Source organism: Pinus tabuliformis, chromosome Q (genome assembly GCF_031772625.1).
Source record: "Pinus tabuliformis cultivar Carrire ecotype Pingquan chromosome Q, CPIR1, whole genome shotgun sequence".
NCBI classification, from domain to species: domain Eukaryota; kingdom Viridiplantae; phylum Streptophyta; class Pinopsida; order Pinales; family Pinaceae; genus Pinus; species Pinus tabuliformis.
The window spans coordinates 56300887-56322848 of NC_142296.1; the positions used below are offsets into that span (position 1 = coordinate 56300887).

A 21962-nucleotide genomic window follows, 5' to 3' on the forward strand; every position below is an offset into this window, starting at 1 on the left:
TTGCACATATAATTTATTAAGAATAATAAATTCAAAATATAAGTTCTGCTCATCGGATTAAGACTATTTTTATATGGATTTTACACCTCTCAGAAAGAGGAATCCAACAAAAATATTAGCCTCTTAATCTGAGCATCAGAACATGGAGTTTGGACCTAGTTGTCCAATTTTAACATTTATGGAAGAAACCATTTCATGCCAATAAGGGGAGCAAAGAACATTGAATGGTATCCCACATGCATAGAGAAACCGGTAAAATTTTGAATCCACATCATTCCTACATCCTTCATCAAGGACATCTGATATGGTTCTATGCCTTAAAGAGATGTTTGGTGACTCTGTGCCTCCATATCCACTACCATGGGAGGATGCTGAAGGAGTTCTTTCTGCATGTGATTGTGAGCTTGGCTCAAAAAACCCCTTTGATTTTTTTTATTTGTATTGGGCTTCCTCCTCTTCCCTTATGTATTTGGCTCTCTCTATTGCTGACACATGCACAAGTTTTGATTCCTATTTGTTTATCTCCATCTCATGGCCTTTTCCCAAAGAGGTGCCTTCTGGCACGGGTGTATGAACCTGTGTAATTATTGTTGCAATGGGGGCAGTGAAATTTAGTGGTTCCACCCCATTTCCCTGCTTCAGGCCTAGTAACATATTTTCACAATGGGGTTTGGTCTTGTTTAGATTTTTGAGTTGAATCATGTTCACTCTCCTCCTCCTCACCAAGGTACTCCTCTCCGGGGTTTTCATCAAATCCACTATAACCCACTTCTTCATCCTCTTCTTCATGTTCAACCCTTCTTTTTCAACTCTCCAACACCATATTAACCAAAAAATGAACAAAGAAGAAGAAAATGCCAAGCCATATAACCATGATGTTTGAAATTTGAAGTTTTGAATCCGCAAAAAAATGGAATGCGAATGGTTATGAGAAATAGAGAATTATTTTTATTTATTTATTTAGCAATGAACATAAAAAAAATTGCTAGATTAGAGTGTAGATCCTACCTCTTTGGCCTCCAATTCCAAGCTCCAATCTCCCCTTGCAAGCTCTTCAAACTCCTCCAAGCTCCTCTCCTTGCTTCAAACTCTCTCCAAACTCTCTTTCTCTCTCTCAAAATTCTCTTGCACTCTCAACGGGATGAAGTGAATAATGGGAGGGGAGAGGGTCTATTTATTCCCCCGGACCTCCTCCCCTTCCCTCTCTTCCTTTTTCCCTCCCTTTCCCCCTCTCCTAAGCCATTGTCACCTCCCTCTCGGCCTTGCAGGGGTCATTTTCCGTCAGTAGGGAGCGAATCTTCTAACCGGGGAGCAATCAGGAGTGATCATTCCCCGATTGGAAAATTTGCTTGCAGAGCTGTGGAAGCGACACTCTCGACCTCGCTCCCAAAAGAAGCTGGGAGCGATTTTTTTTGGTCGAAACCACGCCCCTGACTGGAGCGTAGATTGGGAGCGGAATCGAGAAGGGGGGGAGGGGGCACTCCCTCGCAACCCTGGCCTTAGCGAAATTTAAATCAACCACATAAATATTTGGAATCCAAACAAAGTTAGTTCATGCCCACAGTTTGTGAACTTGGAGACCAAAGACTAGGGAACCTGTAGACACTATATATATTTCTCAAGAAAATTTGTTACACAATATGGTGAATTAAATCATCTAAGATAAACCAAAAATCTATCAACAGAGTGTCTTTATCCCCATCAAATGAACAACAAATTTTAGCATTAAGCAACACAATATAGGAAAACTCGTACCTAGCACATACCACAAATCAACGAACACTGAACACCTTGAACTGCACCCCAAAGTATTCATTATGATTCAAATAAATGTTCCCAGTAGGACAATAGTGTTACATCAATGCTTCAACAACAATTTCTTAGCCAAATATCAGATGAATTTTGAGACAAATGACTCTAATTTATAAATAAATCCTCCAAGTGAAAAAATAATGGCTAGTTGGCTTGATCCCTGCAAAATAATCTTGGGCGATGATAAATCCTTGATGATCTTTTAATCTCAGTGGTTGAAAATATTTATTTTGAGGAATTTTCGAATTTTTAATTGAATCTCTTTTTCATTAGCTCAAAATTAATTGTTTTAAGCTAATTTTCTCAAAAAACTGACTTTGACTTGACCATCAAGGTCCAAGGGTCCAATTTTTCTTGAAATTTCCAATATTCCCTTGCTGGAGGACCTCCAAAAATTAATTTTTTTGATACCGACGAATTTTTCCACTTCGAGAATTTAATTCCTCTAGACCTTTAATTTTGACTCAAATTAATTAAATTTTTGGCTTAAGATTTTAATTTTTTTTGCTAAAAAAATTAATTAATTGACACTCGGGGTTAAATATCTTTTCCACCTTCTAATATTTTAGCCATGGTGTCTAAGTATGACAAACCATGCACTAAAATATTTTTACATAAGATTTTTACAGATTTCATCCCTCAAAGGGGGAATATTCGTTCGATTTACACCCTCAAATTACATACCCAATTCTGCAACACAATATGATCTAGTAGACCAAGTGATTTGTAATAAAATAATTTTGCCAATTAGCTTAAATTATTCCCAAATCACTTTTACATAAGACTCAACTAGAACACTATGACTCACCTAAAACATTGACAACAAATCCCACACTAGCTTTGGAGTGAGATTGGAGGGAAAAACTCTGTCGAGCATCTATGTTTAGAAATGCAAAAGAGTCAGTGAGACAAAAAACCTCCCTAGGATGAAAGTATCGCATCATTTACATTAAAAATTTGCAGAATGGGTTTACAATAACATAGTGTTGATGGTTAATGGTCTTGATCCCTTGAAGAAAAATATGGTACATCTGCTTCCTCAAAACTTTGACAAAATGAGTACAACAAGCTCTCTTGTGGTCCCAACCTTTCATATGCTCGTTACCTTACAAGACCTTAAGAGAGGTCCTTCTATTCCCAAAGGAGCCTTAGGTATAGGACATCCTTTGTTAAGGAATACCTCTAAATCCCTAGGTCTAAGCCTCCCTTGAGCCTTTCTTCGAGAGCCCCTCACCTTGCTTCTAAAGCAAGCAAACCTATTTTTTGAATCTCACTTAAGAATGGGACTTAGGAATCACATTACATCCTATCATTGACTTAACATTTCCTCTATACTAGGAGTCCTCCCATCGGTTAAAATCCGTAAAGAGAAGGGGACATTAACTGGGGTGATAGTGGGTCTTTGTCCCATTGTTTCCATTTGGTCTGGTAGTTGACCCTTTGGAAACCCTCCTAGGACCCCTACTAGATTGAGCGGTATTATTTTTGGCATCATTGTTAGAGACATCAGACGTGTGCCTTGTTTCCTTACAACATCATTGACGTATCATTCTTGGTGACTCCATTGCAAGAACGAAGCCCTAGTTATTCATTGAACTTTAAGGTCAATACTTGAAGGGTGAAGCAAGCATTTCTCTAGGCATCTCAAAATTCACCCTGGCGAATCCTACATAATTTACATGTATATCTCTATAGGACTTCTTTCTTTGATGATTTTCCTGCTTTGGACATCACTAGCATCCCTAAGCACCCTAATCATGTCACGAGAAGGATGGTACGTGAGGTTCCCATGTTTGATGGCGATCCACTCTCTACAAATTGATCATGTAGAAAGATTTATTCTGCATACTTCAAAGTTGAAAGTGGTCCACTAGGATGTCCTTATATTGTTGTTCATGAGATCGCTCCATGGTCATAATTCATGGTTGCATAATCACAAACCTAAGAGCATCTCATCTATTGAGGAATTCTTTGATGTATTTCTTAGACATTTTCAAGTATGCCCTGCACTAAACATTCAAGAGGAATCCTTCATTAAGCATCATGATGACCTTGGTAATCTAGATGATGAGCAGGAAGTAGGGTCCTCCCTGGGTCTACATGACGAAAATGATGATGAAGATAGTTTTCAGAACATTTGTGATAGGGAGGATGAGTCTATGTAAAGTGAAATTGAGGTTGACCCTACCTATTTTGAGCATATTATTTTTGATAATCCCCTCTATGAAGGCCTTGGAGAAGGTGATCCCATAACCCCTTCAAACATTGATATCAGTGATTACTTACATATTGAAGAAGGGAAATGGGAGGTTCATGGGAATCGTTTTGACAAGGTCCCTATCTATGACATCGATGATGAGGATATCAATAGGACCCTTGTCTCTCTTCATAATCCTAGGGTTGTAGTTGAGTTGCATGTGGACCCTTTCCTCAACCCTTCTTGTAATAAAGAATCCTTTCTCTCCCCTGAATATGATCATCATGAGAAAACTACTTGTTGTGTCTCCCCATGTCATCAATCTCCCTTTCCTTCCAATCATGACCCTAGGGTGGCCATAAGATGCAATATGAATGACAAGGACTATGATGGGAATGATATTCCTGAAGTTGCTATCCATCAGAGGTTCATGAGCTTGATTGTTGATATCTCTATCTTTTGGTTGGAAGAAAGGATCCTATGGAGTACATTACATCCCTTTGTTCCCTCTTTCCCGTTAATACTCCATGTGTGATCATTCTATTTTCCCACCTCCCGCCCTTGTGACCTTCCATATAGCCATTCATGCTCTTGCCTTTGGATCTATTGCATAAGTAGAGGGGCAATTATTTTCATATTGACTAGATGAAATGTTGGTTGCATTGGGTCTATGATTACACTTAGTATTTGTATGATGTAATATGCATATTAGAGTAGCATGCATCACATGTTTTTGCATTAGAACTAACATCATATTCTTTTAGAATGCTAGATTAGGTGCATTTATATTAACAGTACATTTAGAATTATAATTTATTTCTAGTTGATTTTTATGGCCTAACATAAGCACGGGCGATCATAAAACACCACAAAAACATGTTGTCCCATGTGCTTCCTCTTTGATGTGCAAGTAACAAGTCTACAGTCCCAAGGGATTGTTGGTGTCCTCATGACCTCCCTATTCGAGTACATTCGTGCACTCTATTGAGAGACCATGTCCCAGTTGGAGCTAGATGTTACCCACCACCTCCGGATGACCCATAAGAGAATTTTTTTTCTTGTAGATTGTCTTCAGTTGACAGCCCTTTGCAGCCCCCAGGTAGCTCAATGTGCCACCATCCCCACCACCTGAGCCAGCCATTATGCACCCTCACCCATCTATCATTATCATATGTTTGAAAGTGGTTCCAACGCCGAAGGTATGGCTTTCATTATGTAGTTAGGTATTTTTGCTTACTTATTATGCAAACTTTTGGGCATGGATTAGTGGGGGGATTCGGCAAAAAGAATGTGCTTGGTCTGTACTCTTGTCCCGTTGTCCAACTTGGTGGTTAACTTTGTATCCTAGTCTTGCAGGATCTCCTCTATTAGCTACCAACTTTAGTAGTGGCACTACATGGGAAACCCTAATTTTGTTTGCGTGGTCCCACTTCCCAACATCACATACATCACTCCCCTCCATTAATTATATAACCCCTTTTCACATATTTCACATCCGGGTCCACATTTGTCCTTTGGGTCCACAAGCAGTTAACCTCCCCCTCCCCTTGTCCACATTTTGGGTCAGGCCTGGAACGATGCCCCAAAGGTTGATGCAACTAAAATGAAAGTAAAAAGCATAATTTGACCTCTCAATAGCAAATGCACCATAAAATGCAAAAGATGGTCAAGACATACAAATTTAGCACGTGGGCAAAATCCAACATGAGCTCTACCCCTATCATTATGGCCATCATCCTAGTTCCTAGGCCCCTCATATTGGCCCCCTTCATCATTAAAGAACCCATGACTTTCCTAGCCCTAGTGGATGATTAACTGCCCTACCTTAAGGGGTATTCACTATTATATCATTCACATCATGCTCCCACCCCCTGGAAACCTAGCAATTATAAAAAAAAAATTAATAAAAGCCATATGACGAATGGTGGAAAAACAAAGGTCGGGGAACTCATGTACCACAATTGCTCCCTCCTACATTACATCCATACACCCAAGTGTCAGATTCCCTCATCATAGCTACCCTTGTACCATGGCATGTGGTTTGGAGCCTTCCCTGATGCCCCACTTTCTTCCATCATTATATCACATGGCACTTGCCATATAATGGATGTTCCATGGACCTGTCACTCCCTTGGAGGTTAAAACCACCTAATAGAGTCCTTGATTAACCTCCTTCTTGAGCTTGGAGAAACCTATACACTCTAAAGCCCATTATGGAAGGGTGTGCCACTATGAAGTGCCCACTTGGTTCCATGATCTGTAAGCTTATTTTCTCAATTGAATTAATGCATTTTGTACTGGAAGGCGAGGAGACGCATTGGATCTTATACAGGATTCCAGGTGGGTCTCCATCTTGGGGCTTGGTCTCCCTATATGGGGTCCAATCCCTCCAGAGGGTGATATTGGCATTTGTAGGGTGTTTGTTGAGAGCCATGGGCCTCCACTATAGCAGAGAGCAAGTCGTGCCATGGGATACCTCAACACCATTCATTGCTCGGTAGTGTCTGACTTATTTGATGATAATGACGATGCACCTGGAGCACCTTGCCCAACCGACTAGACACCTGCACCACACACTTGCCAGTTGATCAAAGGCCTAAATGGGGTTTTATCTCACCATGGGAGACAAGGGAGGGTTTCCATCATTGTTCTAGCCTGTTACCCACCACCTATGGATAGTATCCATAGGAGAGAATCTTTCTCCCATTGATTAGGGACTTAACTCGGTCGTTGATTCATCAACAGGAAAAGTATAAGAGGAGGCTTGAGGGTCAGTTGGAGATACACTTGAGAGATCAGTAAGTGTGATTTTTAGGGGGCGAGGTTTGCTAAGAAAATCGAACAAGTGATCTATTGCAGCAGAGGAGCAAGGATAGTTGAAGTTGGAGGATCTTCTCCAGGACCTCAAATACACAGTAGAGAGAGGCAGAGAGACGCCAGAGGAGGCCGCGCAAACCCAGGGAGACTGACGTTGGCCCAGGAAGGGCCCACGCATTTCCAGCGCTGGGGTATAGCCACCCTCCAGCAGAAATCCGAATTCAGTCGGGGAGCAACAAGATCATCCGAGAAGTCTGACATTAGAGCTCCATGAGGCAGAGGAGGCAGTGCAACGCTTGCGCACTATCCCAGTGTGCTCCATGCAAGCCCACACAGCTACTGTGATGGGCAACACAGTTGTAGCCGGGGACAGCCAGTCCAGTGGCCGAAACAGAGAGACTTTGCCGAGTGAAGTGAGGTAATCTCACTTAGGTTTCTGCAAATATATTTTTATCTTTGTAACTAGATTGCAAAGAGTGCATCAAGAGATGTATTTAGAACTACTACTTAATAATAGAAAACACTCAGAGTTGTTGCACCAGTTTTCCTGCATTGGGTTTTTTCGGGGAGGTTTGTCCAAAAATAATGGTGTCCCTTGTGTATTTGTCTCGTTCCATTTTCAGTTCATGATCTGTATGTATGTATAGGCTGCAATAGTGTTTTCATCGTTGTTTAATAATTAAATAACTTGTTGAACGTAAAAACAAGTACGAGAAGATAAACTAATGATCGCAGTAGGATTTCTAATGTGTAGATTCAGAAATTTTCACATGGTATCAGAGCATTGCAGATCATAGGAGACTGAACACAACAGCTGGGAGATCCAAAGAATTTGCTACAGAGAGGCAGCTATCCCGAGTGACAGCATTGTTCTAGAGCCAGAGATGCAGAGGGAGAGTGACGCAGTGCAGAAGAGGTGACGCAGAGGCTCACACAGTGCCTACGTCAACATTCTAATCTAGGTGAGGGTGACGTAGTAGCTGGGAGGAGCCCACACAATAACTGTGTCAGCTGTCTAGGCAAATGCAGAAGTAGAGGGGCAGATCAGGCTCACGCAGAGACACGTCATCTTTCTGAACCAGAAAGGAGTGATGTAGTGGCCAGGAGGAGCTGATCTAGCTCACGCAGTGATTACGCAGAGCCAAAGGAGCTCAAATTCTTCAGTTTTTGGGGCTGGGGGAGCAGAGCAAATTCAATCTAAAGAGCTTGTGGGACATTGTTGTTGTTGGTGCAGAACAGTGTGTGTGGACACAGAGCCGAGTTAGAGGGAATCATTGACATCACAGATTTCTACCCAAAAGAAATCTAGATCCAGGTCACAACAGCAAAAGAGTATTGGAGAGGAGTGATTCGACCTTTGGCCGAAGGATTTCCGTAAAGGAAATCAGGACTCAGAGGGAGTCTAGAGGAGCCTGTTCCTTAGAGGGTTTCTTGCGCCAAAGAAATTCAAATCCAAGTCTTGCTCGATTAGCAGCAAGAGAGGGAGAAGCGAAGTTGTCCTATATTTGGTGAACAGAGATGGTAGTCAATGGATTGAGGGATCAAGATAGATTGGATGTAGCTTCCTATTTTGTCATCTGGAAGGCCAGGATCCTAGCAGTCCTGGACAAAAATCGCATCAAGGACTATGCCTTGAAAGTAGTTCTTGTTCCAGTCGACGTTGATCCATCAAAGAAGTACGAGGAGCCCCACGCAAAGGCCAAGTGCATGATCCTAGACATGGTCAATGATCATGTAGTACCACACATTGCTAAGAAAGAAACAGCAAGGGAGATGTGGGAGACACTGACCACATTGTACCAAGGAACTTCCATCCAACGGAAGATGCTATTAGAAAATCAGCTGAGACAGTACCAGATGCAGAAGGGAGAAGAGATCGATCCCTTCCTCCTCAGGTTGCAAGGGATTAGAGACCAGTTCATGATCAGGACTACCCTGAATGTAGTCACCAAGGACTGGGAGACAGTTGTCCAAAGCAACTTGGGCAGAGAAACTCTCCCCAGTTGGGAGGAGATGTGGGCATCTCTTCAACAAGAAGAGATCAGGAGGTTGACCAAGGTGGGGGTAACAGCATAGGAGTCGGGTTCAAGAAGGAGAAGGAGGAGGATGTAGCTCTCACATCATTGGGACAGCAAGTACAGCAGAAGCGAAAGAAGAAGGGTATTTCCACGGTCAGATGCTTCAAGTGTGGGGAAATTGGACATTATGCCACTCAATGCCCCCGGAAGAAGGGCAAGGAGGAAGTTTCTGAATCAAATGTTGCTCCAACAAAAGCTGACAGGAAAGGAGAGGATGATGATTGTTCCATGAATGCTCATGCGCCCCTAGGGAAGAGGTGGGGCGACATGGAGTTGTAGTCAAAAGGACTACATGAACACGGGAAAGATCCTTGAGGTGCCCAAACTCTTAGATCACATACGGCTACAAGAACCCTTAACGACGGTAGCAAAATGACGGGTGTCAGTTGGAGCAAGGTGTGATGGAGCGATAGTGGCAGAGCTAGAGTACCAAAGTCTAAGGCAGTGCACTGGGTGTTGTAGCAGTGCGAAAGGCACAGAGCATGTTGCAACAACACAGTAGCAGCAGAGGGTCAGCACAGATTAGCAGCAGAGGTAGCTTCAGTATCACAAGGCATCCCGACTGACTAGCATCTCAGTTTTTGGGTGAAGGTTCAGTTACTTACTTCTCAGTGACTGAGTTTCAGTGCAGCAGTTAGCAATGGCAATGCTATGGGCAACATGATGCAGCATTTTGAGAGGGAGCTGCAGTACAGATGTAGCAGTGACAGTGGCAAAGTCATGGGCAACAGTACAAGATGCAGCAGTGCAATGGATGAAGGGCAGCAGACCAAGCATCAGCAACACAGAGGATCGATGCAGTGGATCAATGTAGTACTTCTGTTGAGAAGTGTTACTAGAGCACATTTCTCGCTAAGAGGGAGTGTTGATTTTGGGTAGCATCGGATGTGCTCTACTCCAAAATTTTGTGGAGGGGCTAGAAATCGTTTGGAGAAATTCCACCCACATGAGGAGTTATTAAAATAATTAATATTTTTAATGGGTTCCCAAGTCTAAACTTAGTAAAAGAAAAATATTAGTGAGTATTAATAAGAATATGGGTAACAAACTTCTAAGTGATGAGGATCAAGTCTGTTTTAATATTAGCCATTGATTAGGCACTTAATCTCAGTCGTTGATTCATCAACAGGAAAAGTATAAGAGGAGGCTTGAGGGTCAGTTAGAGATACACTTGACAGATCAGTCAGTTCGGATTTTCTGGGGCGAGGTTTGCTGATAAAATCGAACAAGTGATCTGTTGCAGCAGAGAGGCAAGGATAGTTGAGGTTGGAGGATCTTCTCGAGGACCTCGAATACACAGCAGAGAGAGGCAGACAGACGCCAGAGGAGGCAGCGCAAACCTAGGGAGACTGATACTGGGCCAGGAAGGGCCCACGCATTTCCAGCACTGGGATAGAGCCACCCTCTAGCAGAAATCCAAATTCAGCAGGAGAGTAGCAGGATCAGCCGAAAAGGCTGATATCAAAGCTCCAGGAGGCAAAGGAGGCAACGCAGTGCTAACGCATTGTCCCTATGTGCTCCACACAGACCCACACAGCTACTATGAAGGGGCAGAGTAGTTGTAGCCGAGGACAGCCAGACCACTTACCGGAACGGAGAGATTTTGTACGGTGAAGTGAGGTAATCTCACTTAGGTTTCTGCAAGTATATTTTTATCTCTGTAACTGGATTGCAAAGAGTGCATCCAGAGTTGTATTTAGAACTACTACTGAATAATAGAAAACCCTGAGAGTTGTTGCATCGGTTTTCCCGCATTGGGTTTTCCAAGGACGTTTGTCTAAAAATAACGGTGTCCCTTGTGTATTTGTCTCGTTCTATTTTCAGTTCATGATCTATATGTATGTAAAAACAAGTAGGAGATGATAAAGCAGTTATTGCAGTAGGATTTCTGATGTGCAGATTCAGAAATTTTCACAAAGAGCTCATCAAGTATTATTTCTCATATTCTATTTGCTTATAATCCTTTGATTCATTATACTAGCATCCTTCTTGCAGCATTACTTGTCTAGTAACTTGAAGCTTTTCATATGTGTGCAAGTGATATAATATAATTTGAGCATTGTTCATTAGGCACTGGTCTATATTTGTTGATCTCACAGTTGCCTCATTGTTCTTAATTGCTTTATCTTGTTAAGTTATATTTTTCTCAAACACTTGCTAATTCATTATAATTCAAGTTGTCTAAAAAGGTAGTGATCTTCCACTTTTATCTCCTAGGACTTGTTGCTTCAACAAGTTTTCCCCCTTTCATCTATCTTTAGGGATGACCCCGCTTATTTTGACGAGGAGAAAACTAGAACAGAGTGAGTAGGGATCAGGGGGACTGCCCCTGCTCTGTTCGTTGCGCCTTAGGTGTACACTTTGGGCGACAACAGGTCCTATATGGGTATGAGTGTAAAATGCAATATTATTTGTAATTATGTTGTAAGTGAAATTCCAAGTGTCAATATTGGAATATGAACAAGTCATCATGTAATGTAATGTGTTATTTTGTGAAGAAGTTGAAGAGTCACGAGGGTAGTCCAAAGGTCACAAAGGTGAGTTGAAGAGTCACCCTTCTTGTTATAAATAGAACCTCATAACTCATGTAAAGGGCTTTTGAAAGCCAACTTTTTGGCTAGGCTTAGGCTTAGAAAGAGCTTGAGAGTATTGTAAAGAACCTTGGCTTCTCCATAGCGTAGAGCAAGTATACTTCTTTGGAGGAGCAGTTGTTCTTGACTGTAATGTTCTACTATTAGGGCTAGTGGTCATCAATGGTGTATGTATGGATGGAACTTTCACTTATAATAATAAAATTAGAGCTAGCACGCTTTCATGTATATCTTGTTAATATAGTAGGACTATTCTCGTTGTATGAAGCGAACAAAGTTCCTTTTATAAATTAATTACTCCAGAAGACTTGGAATATGAAGTTATCCATTGAGGATATAAATATTATATTAAATATATGAATAAGAATGAATAATGAATTTACAAATGAGAACGAGAGGCTTGCTTATATATCACGCAAGTGTCTCTTCATGAAGAGTCATGTCTCATTTAGACATGTCTCTTCAGCCTAATTACTAGTTAACTAATAATTATTTATGCTTATTATCATTTACATTATTTTACATTATTTATATATATTTTATTTGTTACATTGCCTCCTTCCTCAAAAAGCTTTGTCCTCAAAGCTTGTCGATGAAAAAGGCTTGATCTCTTTTTTGGCTTCGAACGTCTTTCTCTCTCGGGATAGTCATCCTCGTCGATACAAGTTGATATGATCTTCTTAGTGACAAACAGAATTGTCGCACTGAGAAGGGATCAGACCATCCCAAATTAATCTTCTGTGGAATATTCCGATCACTGGAATTTTGTAATGACTTGTTAGCATAAGACTGGAGTGAGATTACATCACTATTATCTGGAACATCAGTTTGTTGTTTCTATTCTAAATGGTACTGATACGTAGCATGGTTGATTGGTCTACTCTCCTGATTTGGATGTCGATATGGAGTTTTTAGATTTTCTTCTGGCGAAGATGTTGTTGAATTGGTTATGGAACATTCACTTGGGATGTCCATTGTCTGAACTGCAACATCTAAGTGTATCGTTTCTTCAACTGACTTGTCTTCTTGAATTGTCATATTCACTGGATCGGTATTCTTTCCCTTATTTTAAACTTGGACTGTTACGACTGGAGATTCCGATGCTTCTTCTTGAGTAAATTGTTCCAACTTATCTTTTAATGCTTTCTTATAATCCTTAAGCTTCCTGATTTGAGTGAGTAGACTTTGATTATGGTTTTTCAGTCGTAAAAGTTCTTTGATTTCTAATTTATCAACCTTATTTTCAGTGTTTTGAATTTTAAGATTTTCATCTTTTAGATATTTGATTTGTTCTAATAAATTTTTATTAAGGTTCTTTACACGCAAGGTTTCCTCTTCTTGTTCTGATAAGTGCTTCTTGAGTTCTTTCTTTGTGACCTTAGTCTTCTTCACTTGCGCCAGTAATTTTTCGACGTGGTCCTTAAGACGAGAAATTTCTTCGTCCTTTTCCATTATTTCTTTGTAATGCATATCCACAAGATCTTTATGTTCGTGTTCTAACACTTTCTTGTTTTGTTGACTTTTGGCTATTTTGCCATTCTCTTGATCTTTTAACTGCACCTTCTCAGTACACTGGATTACATCATTCTGTGGGGGTAATGATGGACGTTCAACCTGGAATAGGGATTTTGTTTACTTCATTTCCTTATAGCTTGCAATTATTTGCCTCATATTTCTTGCTAGCAATTTTTTATCTGCATCACTTAAAAGTTCAACTAAGGTAAAAGTTTTGTAACATTTTGTGCAAACAACATTTTGATTTCTGAATGATTCTTGACAATTAGGGTATCCTTCTGAACAAAAAGGACATAGTGTAAAGAAACCATTGTTCTTTGTGGATGACATCTTTTTTCTTTTTTCTTTTTTTATAATTTTTTTATATATATAATTTTTTTTAACTCTCTTTCTATATAATTTCTCTTAATCTATAAATATATTTCCACTTCTCTCTTATAAAACTCTAACACAATCTTTAGATTTGAACGATTAAAATTATTTAGATCACACCTATTTTCTCCAATGTTATGAAAATATCTTTTACTTTTAAAATACCATGGGCAATTACCATGGGTTGTTTCTAACACCTCGGTTAATGTTCTCCACGTAAAATGTAAAACTTACCATTGGTTTCTAAAACCACAGGCTTCTCCACGTAAAAAGTTTTAAATATACTTGAAAAGATTCCCGCTTATTTTTATTATGCACTTTTTATCAATAATGTAAAACCTTTATATATATATATATATATATATATATATATATATATATTCACTTTTTTTTTGTTTGTTCAGAATATATTATTTCCTTTCCTCTTTTTTTTATATACCCTTCTTCTTTATTATTTTTATAATTTTTATTTTTCTTTTTTTAAAGCAAATGGCCAAAGACCTAAAAAATGGAGAATCTCCCAATGTGTGGCGAAATGCTTCAATTATGACAGCAACAAGGTTGATGATAGGTTGATAGCCAAAGGCCTGGTGATCAGCCAAACGTGGCTCCGATACCAAATTAAGCGAACAAAGTTCCTTCTATAAATTAATTACTCCAGAAGACTTTGAATATGAAGTTATCCATTGAAGATATAAATATTATATTAAATGTATGAACAAGAATGAATAATGAATTTACAAATGAAAACGAGAGGCTTGCTTATATGTTTGCTTATATATCACGCAAGTGTCTCTTCATAAATAGTCATATCTCATTTACACATGCCTCTTCAGCCTAATTACTAGTTAACTAATAATTATTTATGCTTATTATCATTTACATTATTTTACATTATTTATATATATTTTATTTGTTACATTGTATTAGCAATGTATGTTATTTAACCTACACATATGATTATGAACTATTTCGTTTGCATTTGTACAAATCTTTTTGAATGCGTGTTGTTGGATTAACTCATCACTTTAACTTGCGGATTATTCCACATCTTAGCTTATGATGTCATTTCACTTGTGTGTTCCTTTCAAGTTGTGTACTATTACAAGCTTCCAAGGGGCGCACTTCTTTTCCCCTTTGTGTGTTGGAACCTTCATGCATCGCACTTGACTCTCTGCAACGTCACACACTCACTCTTACCCAAAGTTATCATACTTCCCTCTGCGCATTTCCACGGTCAAGGCATTACATTACCATCCACAGCTGGGACTCCTCCAAACGGTGTGAGGTCTAGTTGGGACTTCATATCGGGGACATCCCCATAATGTTGACGGGTCCAACATCGTCAACAGATCCACAAACTATTTCTAAGGCTCGTTATTCATCTATGGTTTGTTCTTGATCTAAAAGGCTCGCATTCTTTATCTCTTGGCTCATTTTATGTTTCTAAGTATCGTATATATCTGTGGTTCGAATATTCATCAAAGAAGCTTGCGTATTTATGATGTTTTCTTATTATCTCTATGTTCGCACTTATGATCAGTGGATCAAATTATCCGTGGCCCGCATCTATTCTATGGATCACTTATATTAAAATGGCTCGCATTATTTCTCCATTTATGGCACGCGTTGAATTTTCAGTAGCTCACATCTAAGTTTGCATTGTCTATGGCTCATATGACATAGCATAGTGGCATCGATCTATATTTAGTGACATTGCATCATAGTGGCATTGCTCCATCGCATAGTGACATCGCCTCTCAATAGCATCGCTCTATACACAGTGACATTGCACTATAGTGTCATCGCATCTCTACAGTGGCATCACCATTCTCTGTAGCATTGTATTTACTTATACAATGGCTCGGTCTCCATTTCAGTGCGCTGTTTATACAATTGCTTATACAGTGGCCCGATTCCGTAACCCCAAGGCTCGCATATAGTAGTTTTAGTGGCTTGACTTTTGTGTCCCTATCGCTCAACTATGATGGGTTGACTGTTGACTTCATGGCTCGAATTTTGTATCTCTATATGGCTCGACTTTTGTATTTTTGTGTGGCTTGAATTTTGTATCTTTGTGGCTCGACTATGATCGACTTCATCTCTGTGTGGCTCGATGGATCGACTTTATATATCTGCGACCTATCCATGATTACACATAATGTTTGGGGCAGAACTTCATATGATGATTAGATAATATTGTTTGGTACTTATTGCAGTAATGAATAGACAGTGACATCTACAATAGTGGGACAGTGACCTCCACAGCAATGAGGTAGTGACCTAAGGATATATGACAATAGAGAATTATAGTATGATGACAGTGACCCATGACATTTAATGAATGACTGTAACCTTTATGCATGAGAATGATCTTGGTATGACAGTGATCAATATATGGTAGTGACCTTGAGAATCCCTTGTAACAGTGATTTTAGATATATTACTATTACAGTACCCTTGATCCTCATGACAGTATGTGACAGCGCTCTTTGATATGTGACAGTAATCTTCATCACAGTGCCTATGATATATGACAGAGATCTATATGACAGTGACCTTTGATGTATGACAGCAACAATCTGATCTTGACATGACAGTGATCTACTTGGCAGTGACAGTGCCCTTGTTACATAACAGATTCAGCCTATCCAGATATGTTACATGATCAGATATGCATATAACTGTTCTGGGAACCTGCAATTCAGATGAAACCAAGAGCACTAGAAAACCCCAGGGTTAAGCAGTGCAGGAAGAGTACTCTATCTATCGAAGAATCATGACATAAAATTCAAATCAGCATGTAGATCTGGAACCAATAATAGTGCTGATTTGTTTGCTGCCTGGTTGTTGTTAAAAAACGCTGTGGATAAAGGAATTAATAGCCTCCAAATGTTGGGTGATTCCAAACAGATGACTAACTGGGTGAGGTAATAGTAACTTGGAAAATCTACTTCAGCAGCTGCTTATGGATAAAATCAACGAGACAAAAGAACAGTTTGATATAGTGACCTTTTGGCATGTTTTCCAATAACTGAATCAAGCAGCAGTCAGCTTTTCAAGGAAACCCTTCTTTCTACAAGGATAGGTAATTATATCAAAAACAATGGAAGGAAGGACTTGCCCAGAAGAAGCCATTATCGTTAGAAATTTATGTCTGAATTTTCAGAATGTTAGATTACAAGCCTAGAACTGTTGTCTTCTATCGAATTGATGATGGTATGTCATTTTGAAGGAAGAATCATAGACACCTTCAGAAGTCTAGGTCCAGGGATGTTATGAAGGAGAGACCTATGCCTCTGATGTTGTGAGATGTGCCTACGTTCCAGGGGCGTTATGATAAAGACACCTATGTGTCTGATATGCGAAGACATTACTTCACAGTTACATTTTGATTTCTACTTGAAATATCAAACAGAAGATTTTTTCTCAGAAAAAGGAAAGAACAGACACGTGTAAAGAAACATCACTGAAAGTGTGAAGACACACTTAATATTAGGAAAAATTGTATTCTATTTATAGGCAATGGACTACAAAGAGACAAATTATATCTAGTCATACATTAACTGCAATATTTTTCAGGCACTGTAAACTAGATATTCAAGATTTGCAGTTTTAGAGGATGTGTAAACCAGGTTTTAATTGATTAAGCATACCTCTGCATGCACAGCAACCAAGGGATGCAATAACTCCACAGCTGCATCACGTACACCCTGAATACAGGGGTTGACATTTAGAATAATGATTCCAAAAAAAGAATGATATTTCTAACTGGATTAGTTTATCTTAGAATTTGAAGATATTCAATTAGCAATGGAAATAGACATTAAAAACCAACTTAACCATACTTTAACAGGAGGTGCCCCTCCCCAATGAACTCCATCATCCAGAAGATATGCTGCTGCTGCTGTCCCAAGTAAACTTGCCTGCACAAACAGGTAACAAAGTATTAGAAAGAAAATGTTCAAATACTTGCACTGCCAATGCAAATTCTAATAAGGTATATCCTAAGAACATCATAAATGGAAGAAGTTAAGAGGGAGGGAGAGGCACTAAGAAAATCAATGTTCTTAGACTCGAACTCGACAAAGAGTCGGCCGACAAGGGGATCAGCAAAACTCGAAAATTAGAAATAAAAGATTTAATATATATATATATATATATAGTAAAGATTCTGAAACTCATCAGTTTGGTTAGTCTAAGTTGAGTCTAACAAGTCTAAGCCAAGTCTGACAGTCTCAGTGAATCCCAAATCTGACAACTCTGATGTGAGCATTATAAGTCTTTTCAAGTACCTGGTTTGTCAGGTGAGTCTAAGTATTCATTTTAGACTTTACTCGAGACAATCAAACGACTTTGCAAGTCTTTGTCAAGTCAAATAACATTGATGGAAATAAAATCAGTGCCAACACAAAAACACACAAAGAAATGCACTTTTAATTAATGATGAGGTGTTTAAAATTTAAATACATGCACAATCCAAGTAGATTCCCATCCCACTTTAAGAACACACTTTTTAACATTTACGACATGCCTAAGAAACTTTTATCTGCCACTTGGGCACTCACAAACACTTTGTAACTCCCTTTTATATCACCAAAGCTCAAACCATTGTGGGGGCTGGACAGCTATAGTACAAAACTATATAATCTACTTTAAAAGTTTAATCCAATCCCAAAAGGCATGGGTTACACAACAACTCCAGATTACATGCTTGACAATCTCTTCCTTTTTGAAAATTATGTAGAGTGCATCTATCAACCCCCCCTTTGAATGGAGGCTTCTCTTAACTGCAAGGCTCTCTAAAGGCCCATAAATTCAAGAACACAAAATTGGAATGTAACTTAAATTTTCCATATGGGTGTTCAGAACCTCAGAATATAAAATAGCATTGATATACACCAACAAACGAGGGGGTCTCATACACTAATTTAGCGTTTTCATTGGCCGTGACCCCAAAATTAGATGGTTATTATTATTATTATAAGGTAAATCATATGTAATTATTATAAGCTACAACTTGTAAAGACATGATTCTGTGTGGATGGTTAGCATAAGCATATAGACACCACACATACCCATTGATGTAATCATCAAATCATCATTTAGTAAACACTTTTATATATAATTCCAACATGGTGCGTTTTTTTATTTTATTTTGTAAACCCTGTTTATAACATTGGTATCAAAGGCAACAACTGGCCACCAAGTCAAGCAATCACACTTACAACTCCCACCACTAGAACTCAAGCTGCCATATCTTGTTTTCATGCACCACACATTTTGTCATCATACAACCGTCATACAGTGCATGACCTGCTGTCATACACTTCTTTGCAATGCAACCTCATCATCATTTATACACCTCACATCCACCCACCTTGCAACAATCTCTCACAAACGTTGGCATATGTATTACCAATCCCCCCCAATACCATTGGACAACCAAACTCAATTTTCCCAATTGTTAATCACCACACAATGAAGTAATTAAAACAATCAAGGACACTAGATTCTGAAAGAAACAAAATAGTGGCCCTCAAGGATGTCCAAATTCACATATGGCTAAATATCCTAATTCACCACTGTTATGAGAGTCACACCAAAGTGGTGAATAGGAAAAAAGGTTGGAAAAGATGAATTGCAAAGTAGGTCAACAATTGTTCAAAGTGGATTCTTATGAAAGATTGGATTGAGCCATTCTCCATCATGCTACCCATGTGTGCGTGTGTGTGTGTGTGTGAGAGAGAGAGAGAGAGAGAAAGAGAGAGATTGATGTTGGAAAAACGTTACACTAACTTGATAGAGTCAACTTGTGTCAATGTGAAAGGGAATGTTTCATGGCACCATCAAAATAATTGTCATAAAGGAAACTGATAGCATGTCCAAACAAAATCGAATTGTTGTGAAGTGTAGCTGCCGAAGTGAGAGCCACCAAAGACAGGAAACATGCCATCAATCATCCTAGTCAAAAAGAGAAGAGCCTTTATGTAAAGTTGTCATTCTAGTCAAAAGGGAAGACCATCCATAAAAAGTTGTGGAGGAGAACGCATAAAGAAGACTTTACTAGGGATAGAAGTCAAGACAATTTGCAATTTTGACACAACGATTCTGCTGCAAGATATTGGAATTTCTAAGTTTGACACGTTAGAAACCCTTCATGCACTTTAATAATTTATTCCTACCTACTTGTTCTGTTAATTAACAATTTATTTACCATGTAAACACTGGAAATAAATACAAATGCATGCTCAACACATTACAGATCATCAACTGAAGGAAATAGAAACAAGCACACAAGTGACACCATTGTTTTTGGACTAATGTCCCCGGAAAAATGCAATGCGGGAAAACTAGTGCAGCTATCTGAGGGTTTGATTTATTAAGCAGTTTCAAAATACAATCTGGGTGCCAAGTCCAGCTCATCCAACAGAGAAAAATCTCGGCAGTAGTACCTCTCTACTCAGAAGCAGATATTCCGGTTGAAACCTTGGATAAACACTCCGATAACTCCACAACTCCAATCTACCCCACGAAACCCTAGCGTCAGCTTCTAGGGACTGTGTCAGCCTCTCTATGGCCCAGTGTTAGCCCAGCGTCACTCCAGCTTGGCCTGCATTAGCCTTCTGGCCCTCTACGTCACCCATATTAGCCCTCTGAAGCACTGCGCAGCTCCTGGTTGCCTCTGCGTGAGCCCTGGCTGGCTCTACGTGAGCCTTGGCTGGCTCTGCGTGAACCCTTGGCTACTTCTGCGTCCCTCTCTCCAGCTACTGCATTGATCCTCCAGGTGCTATCGCTGCCTCTCTGCTTCTGTATTCACTGCCCCTCAGCTGCAATTCTGATCACTCTATCAACTTTCTCAGCAAACCCAACCCCAGAAAGTCGAAATCTTGATCTCCTGATGTGTTCTCCAAGTGACCCTCAAGCCTCCTCTTATACTTTTCTCGTTGACAAATCAACGGTCGAGATTAAGTCCCTAATCAACGACTAAGATTAGATCTAGCTTAATCCATGACTTTTGGACCATTCTAACACAATTTTATATTAATTCACATTAATATTTTAATTTTCCCTAAGCTTAGACTTAGGGACTCCATTAAAAATATTAATTATTTTAATATCTCCCAAATTGTTTAGAATTTGCCCAAACACTTTCTGGGTATTGGAGATCTCATGTGCCTTAGCCTCTCCACCAATTTTCGTGGCTAGAGCACATCCGATGCTACCCGAAATCAACACTCCCTCTTAGCGAAGACTATGCTCTAGGAATACTCCTAACTGAGCATCACTCTGATCATCCGACATCGGTCCCTGTGCCGATGCTAGGCCTGCTGCCAACATCCTCTGCACTATTGCATCCTGTACTGCTACCCATGGCCCTGCCACTGCCACTGCTGCATCCTGTACCGCTACCCATGGCCCTGCCACTGCGGCTGCTACATCCTGTACTACTACCCATGGCCCTGCCACTGCGGCTGCTGCATCCTGTACTGCTACCCATGGCCCTGCCACTGTCACTGTTGCATCTTGTACTGCTACCCATGGCCCTGCCACTACGGCATCCGTACTACAACTCCCTCTGCATCCTTGCTAGTGCCCATGGTCCCGCCATTGCCACTGTTGCATCTGCACTGCAACCCCTCTCATCATGTTGCATCGTGTTGCCCATAGCACTGCCACTGCTAACTGCAAATCAGTTACTGAGAAGTAAGTAACTGATCTCCCAACTTTAACATCTCTGTCAGGCTAGAAATACTCTTGATGCTAAAGCTCCCTCTGTCACTGACAAGTGCTCCCTCTCTGACCTCTGCGCTGCTACAACAACTCCATGCATCTCGCACCGTTGCACACCTCTCTATGCCATCCTGCATTGGTGCAACACTCACGTGCCTCTCACACTGTTGCAACCTGCTAGCCTCACGTTGTCCTAGGAATCCTGCACTGTAGCTTCCTCTGTCGCTCCATCCTCATTCGTCGCTACTGACATCGCCAGTATTGCTACTCCTCTTCGGGGCTGTCGTAGCGAGGTCTAATCCAAGAGGCTGGGAACCTCGAGGATCCTATGCCTCATCGCCTGTAGTCCGCCTGACTACAGCTCGAAGTCTCCCCACTTCTTCTGAAGTGGCACATGCGAATTCATGGCACAATCATCGTCTGTCTCCACTTCGTTCTCTACCCTTGCTAGCACAACCTTGATCTCGGAGGCCTCTCCCTTACTCTTCTTCCTTGGACACTAGGTCACATAATGACCCAACTCCCCACAGTGGAAGCATTTGACCTTGGAGAGGTCCTTCTTCTGTTTCTCCTGCTTTCCCTTAGTAGATGATAGGGCAACATCTTCCTCCTCCTCCTCCTTGATTCTGATCCCCTTGTCGCTACTTTCCGCCTTGCTCAACCTTTTGATCTCTTCTTGGCGAAGAGCAGCCCACATTTCTTCCCAATCTGGAAGGGTCACCCTGCCCAATATGCTCTGGACAAACACCTCCCAATCTTTTGAGACTGCATTCAGGGTTGTTCTCACCAGTGTTGTTAAAATCGCGATAAAATCGCGATTTTATCGTAAAAGCGCGATTTTTTCAT

The 21962-nt window shown here is 40.2% G+C and overlaps 1 protein-coding gene across 1 annotated transcript in view; it reads right to left on the bottom strand.

Moving 5' to 3' along the window:
* LOC149218274 (exocyst complex component SEC5A-like) overlaps nucleotides 1-21962 on the bottom strand; it is a 309979-nt gene that overhangs the window by 84340 nt on the left and 203677 nt on the right. The window contains 2 exon segments of the mRNA XM_089383884.1: nucleotides 17039-17095; nucleotides 17231-17308. Of these exon segments, the coding sequence (XP_089240010.1) occupies nucleotides 17039-17095; nucleotides 17231-17308 (135 nt within the window).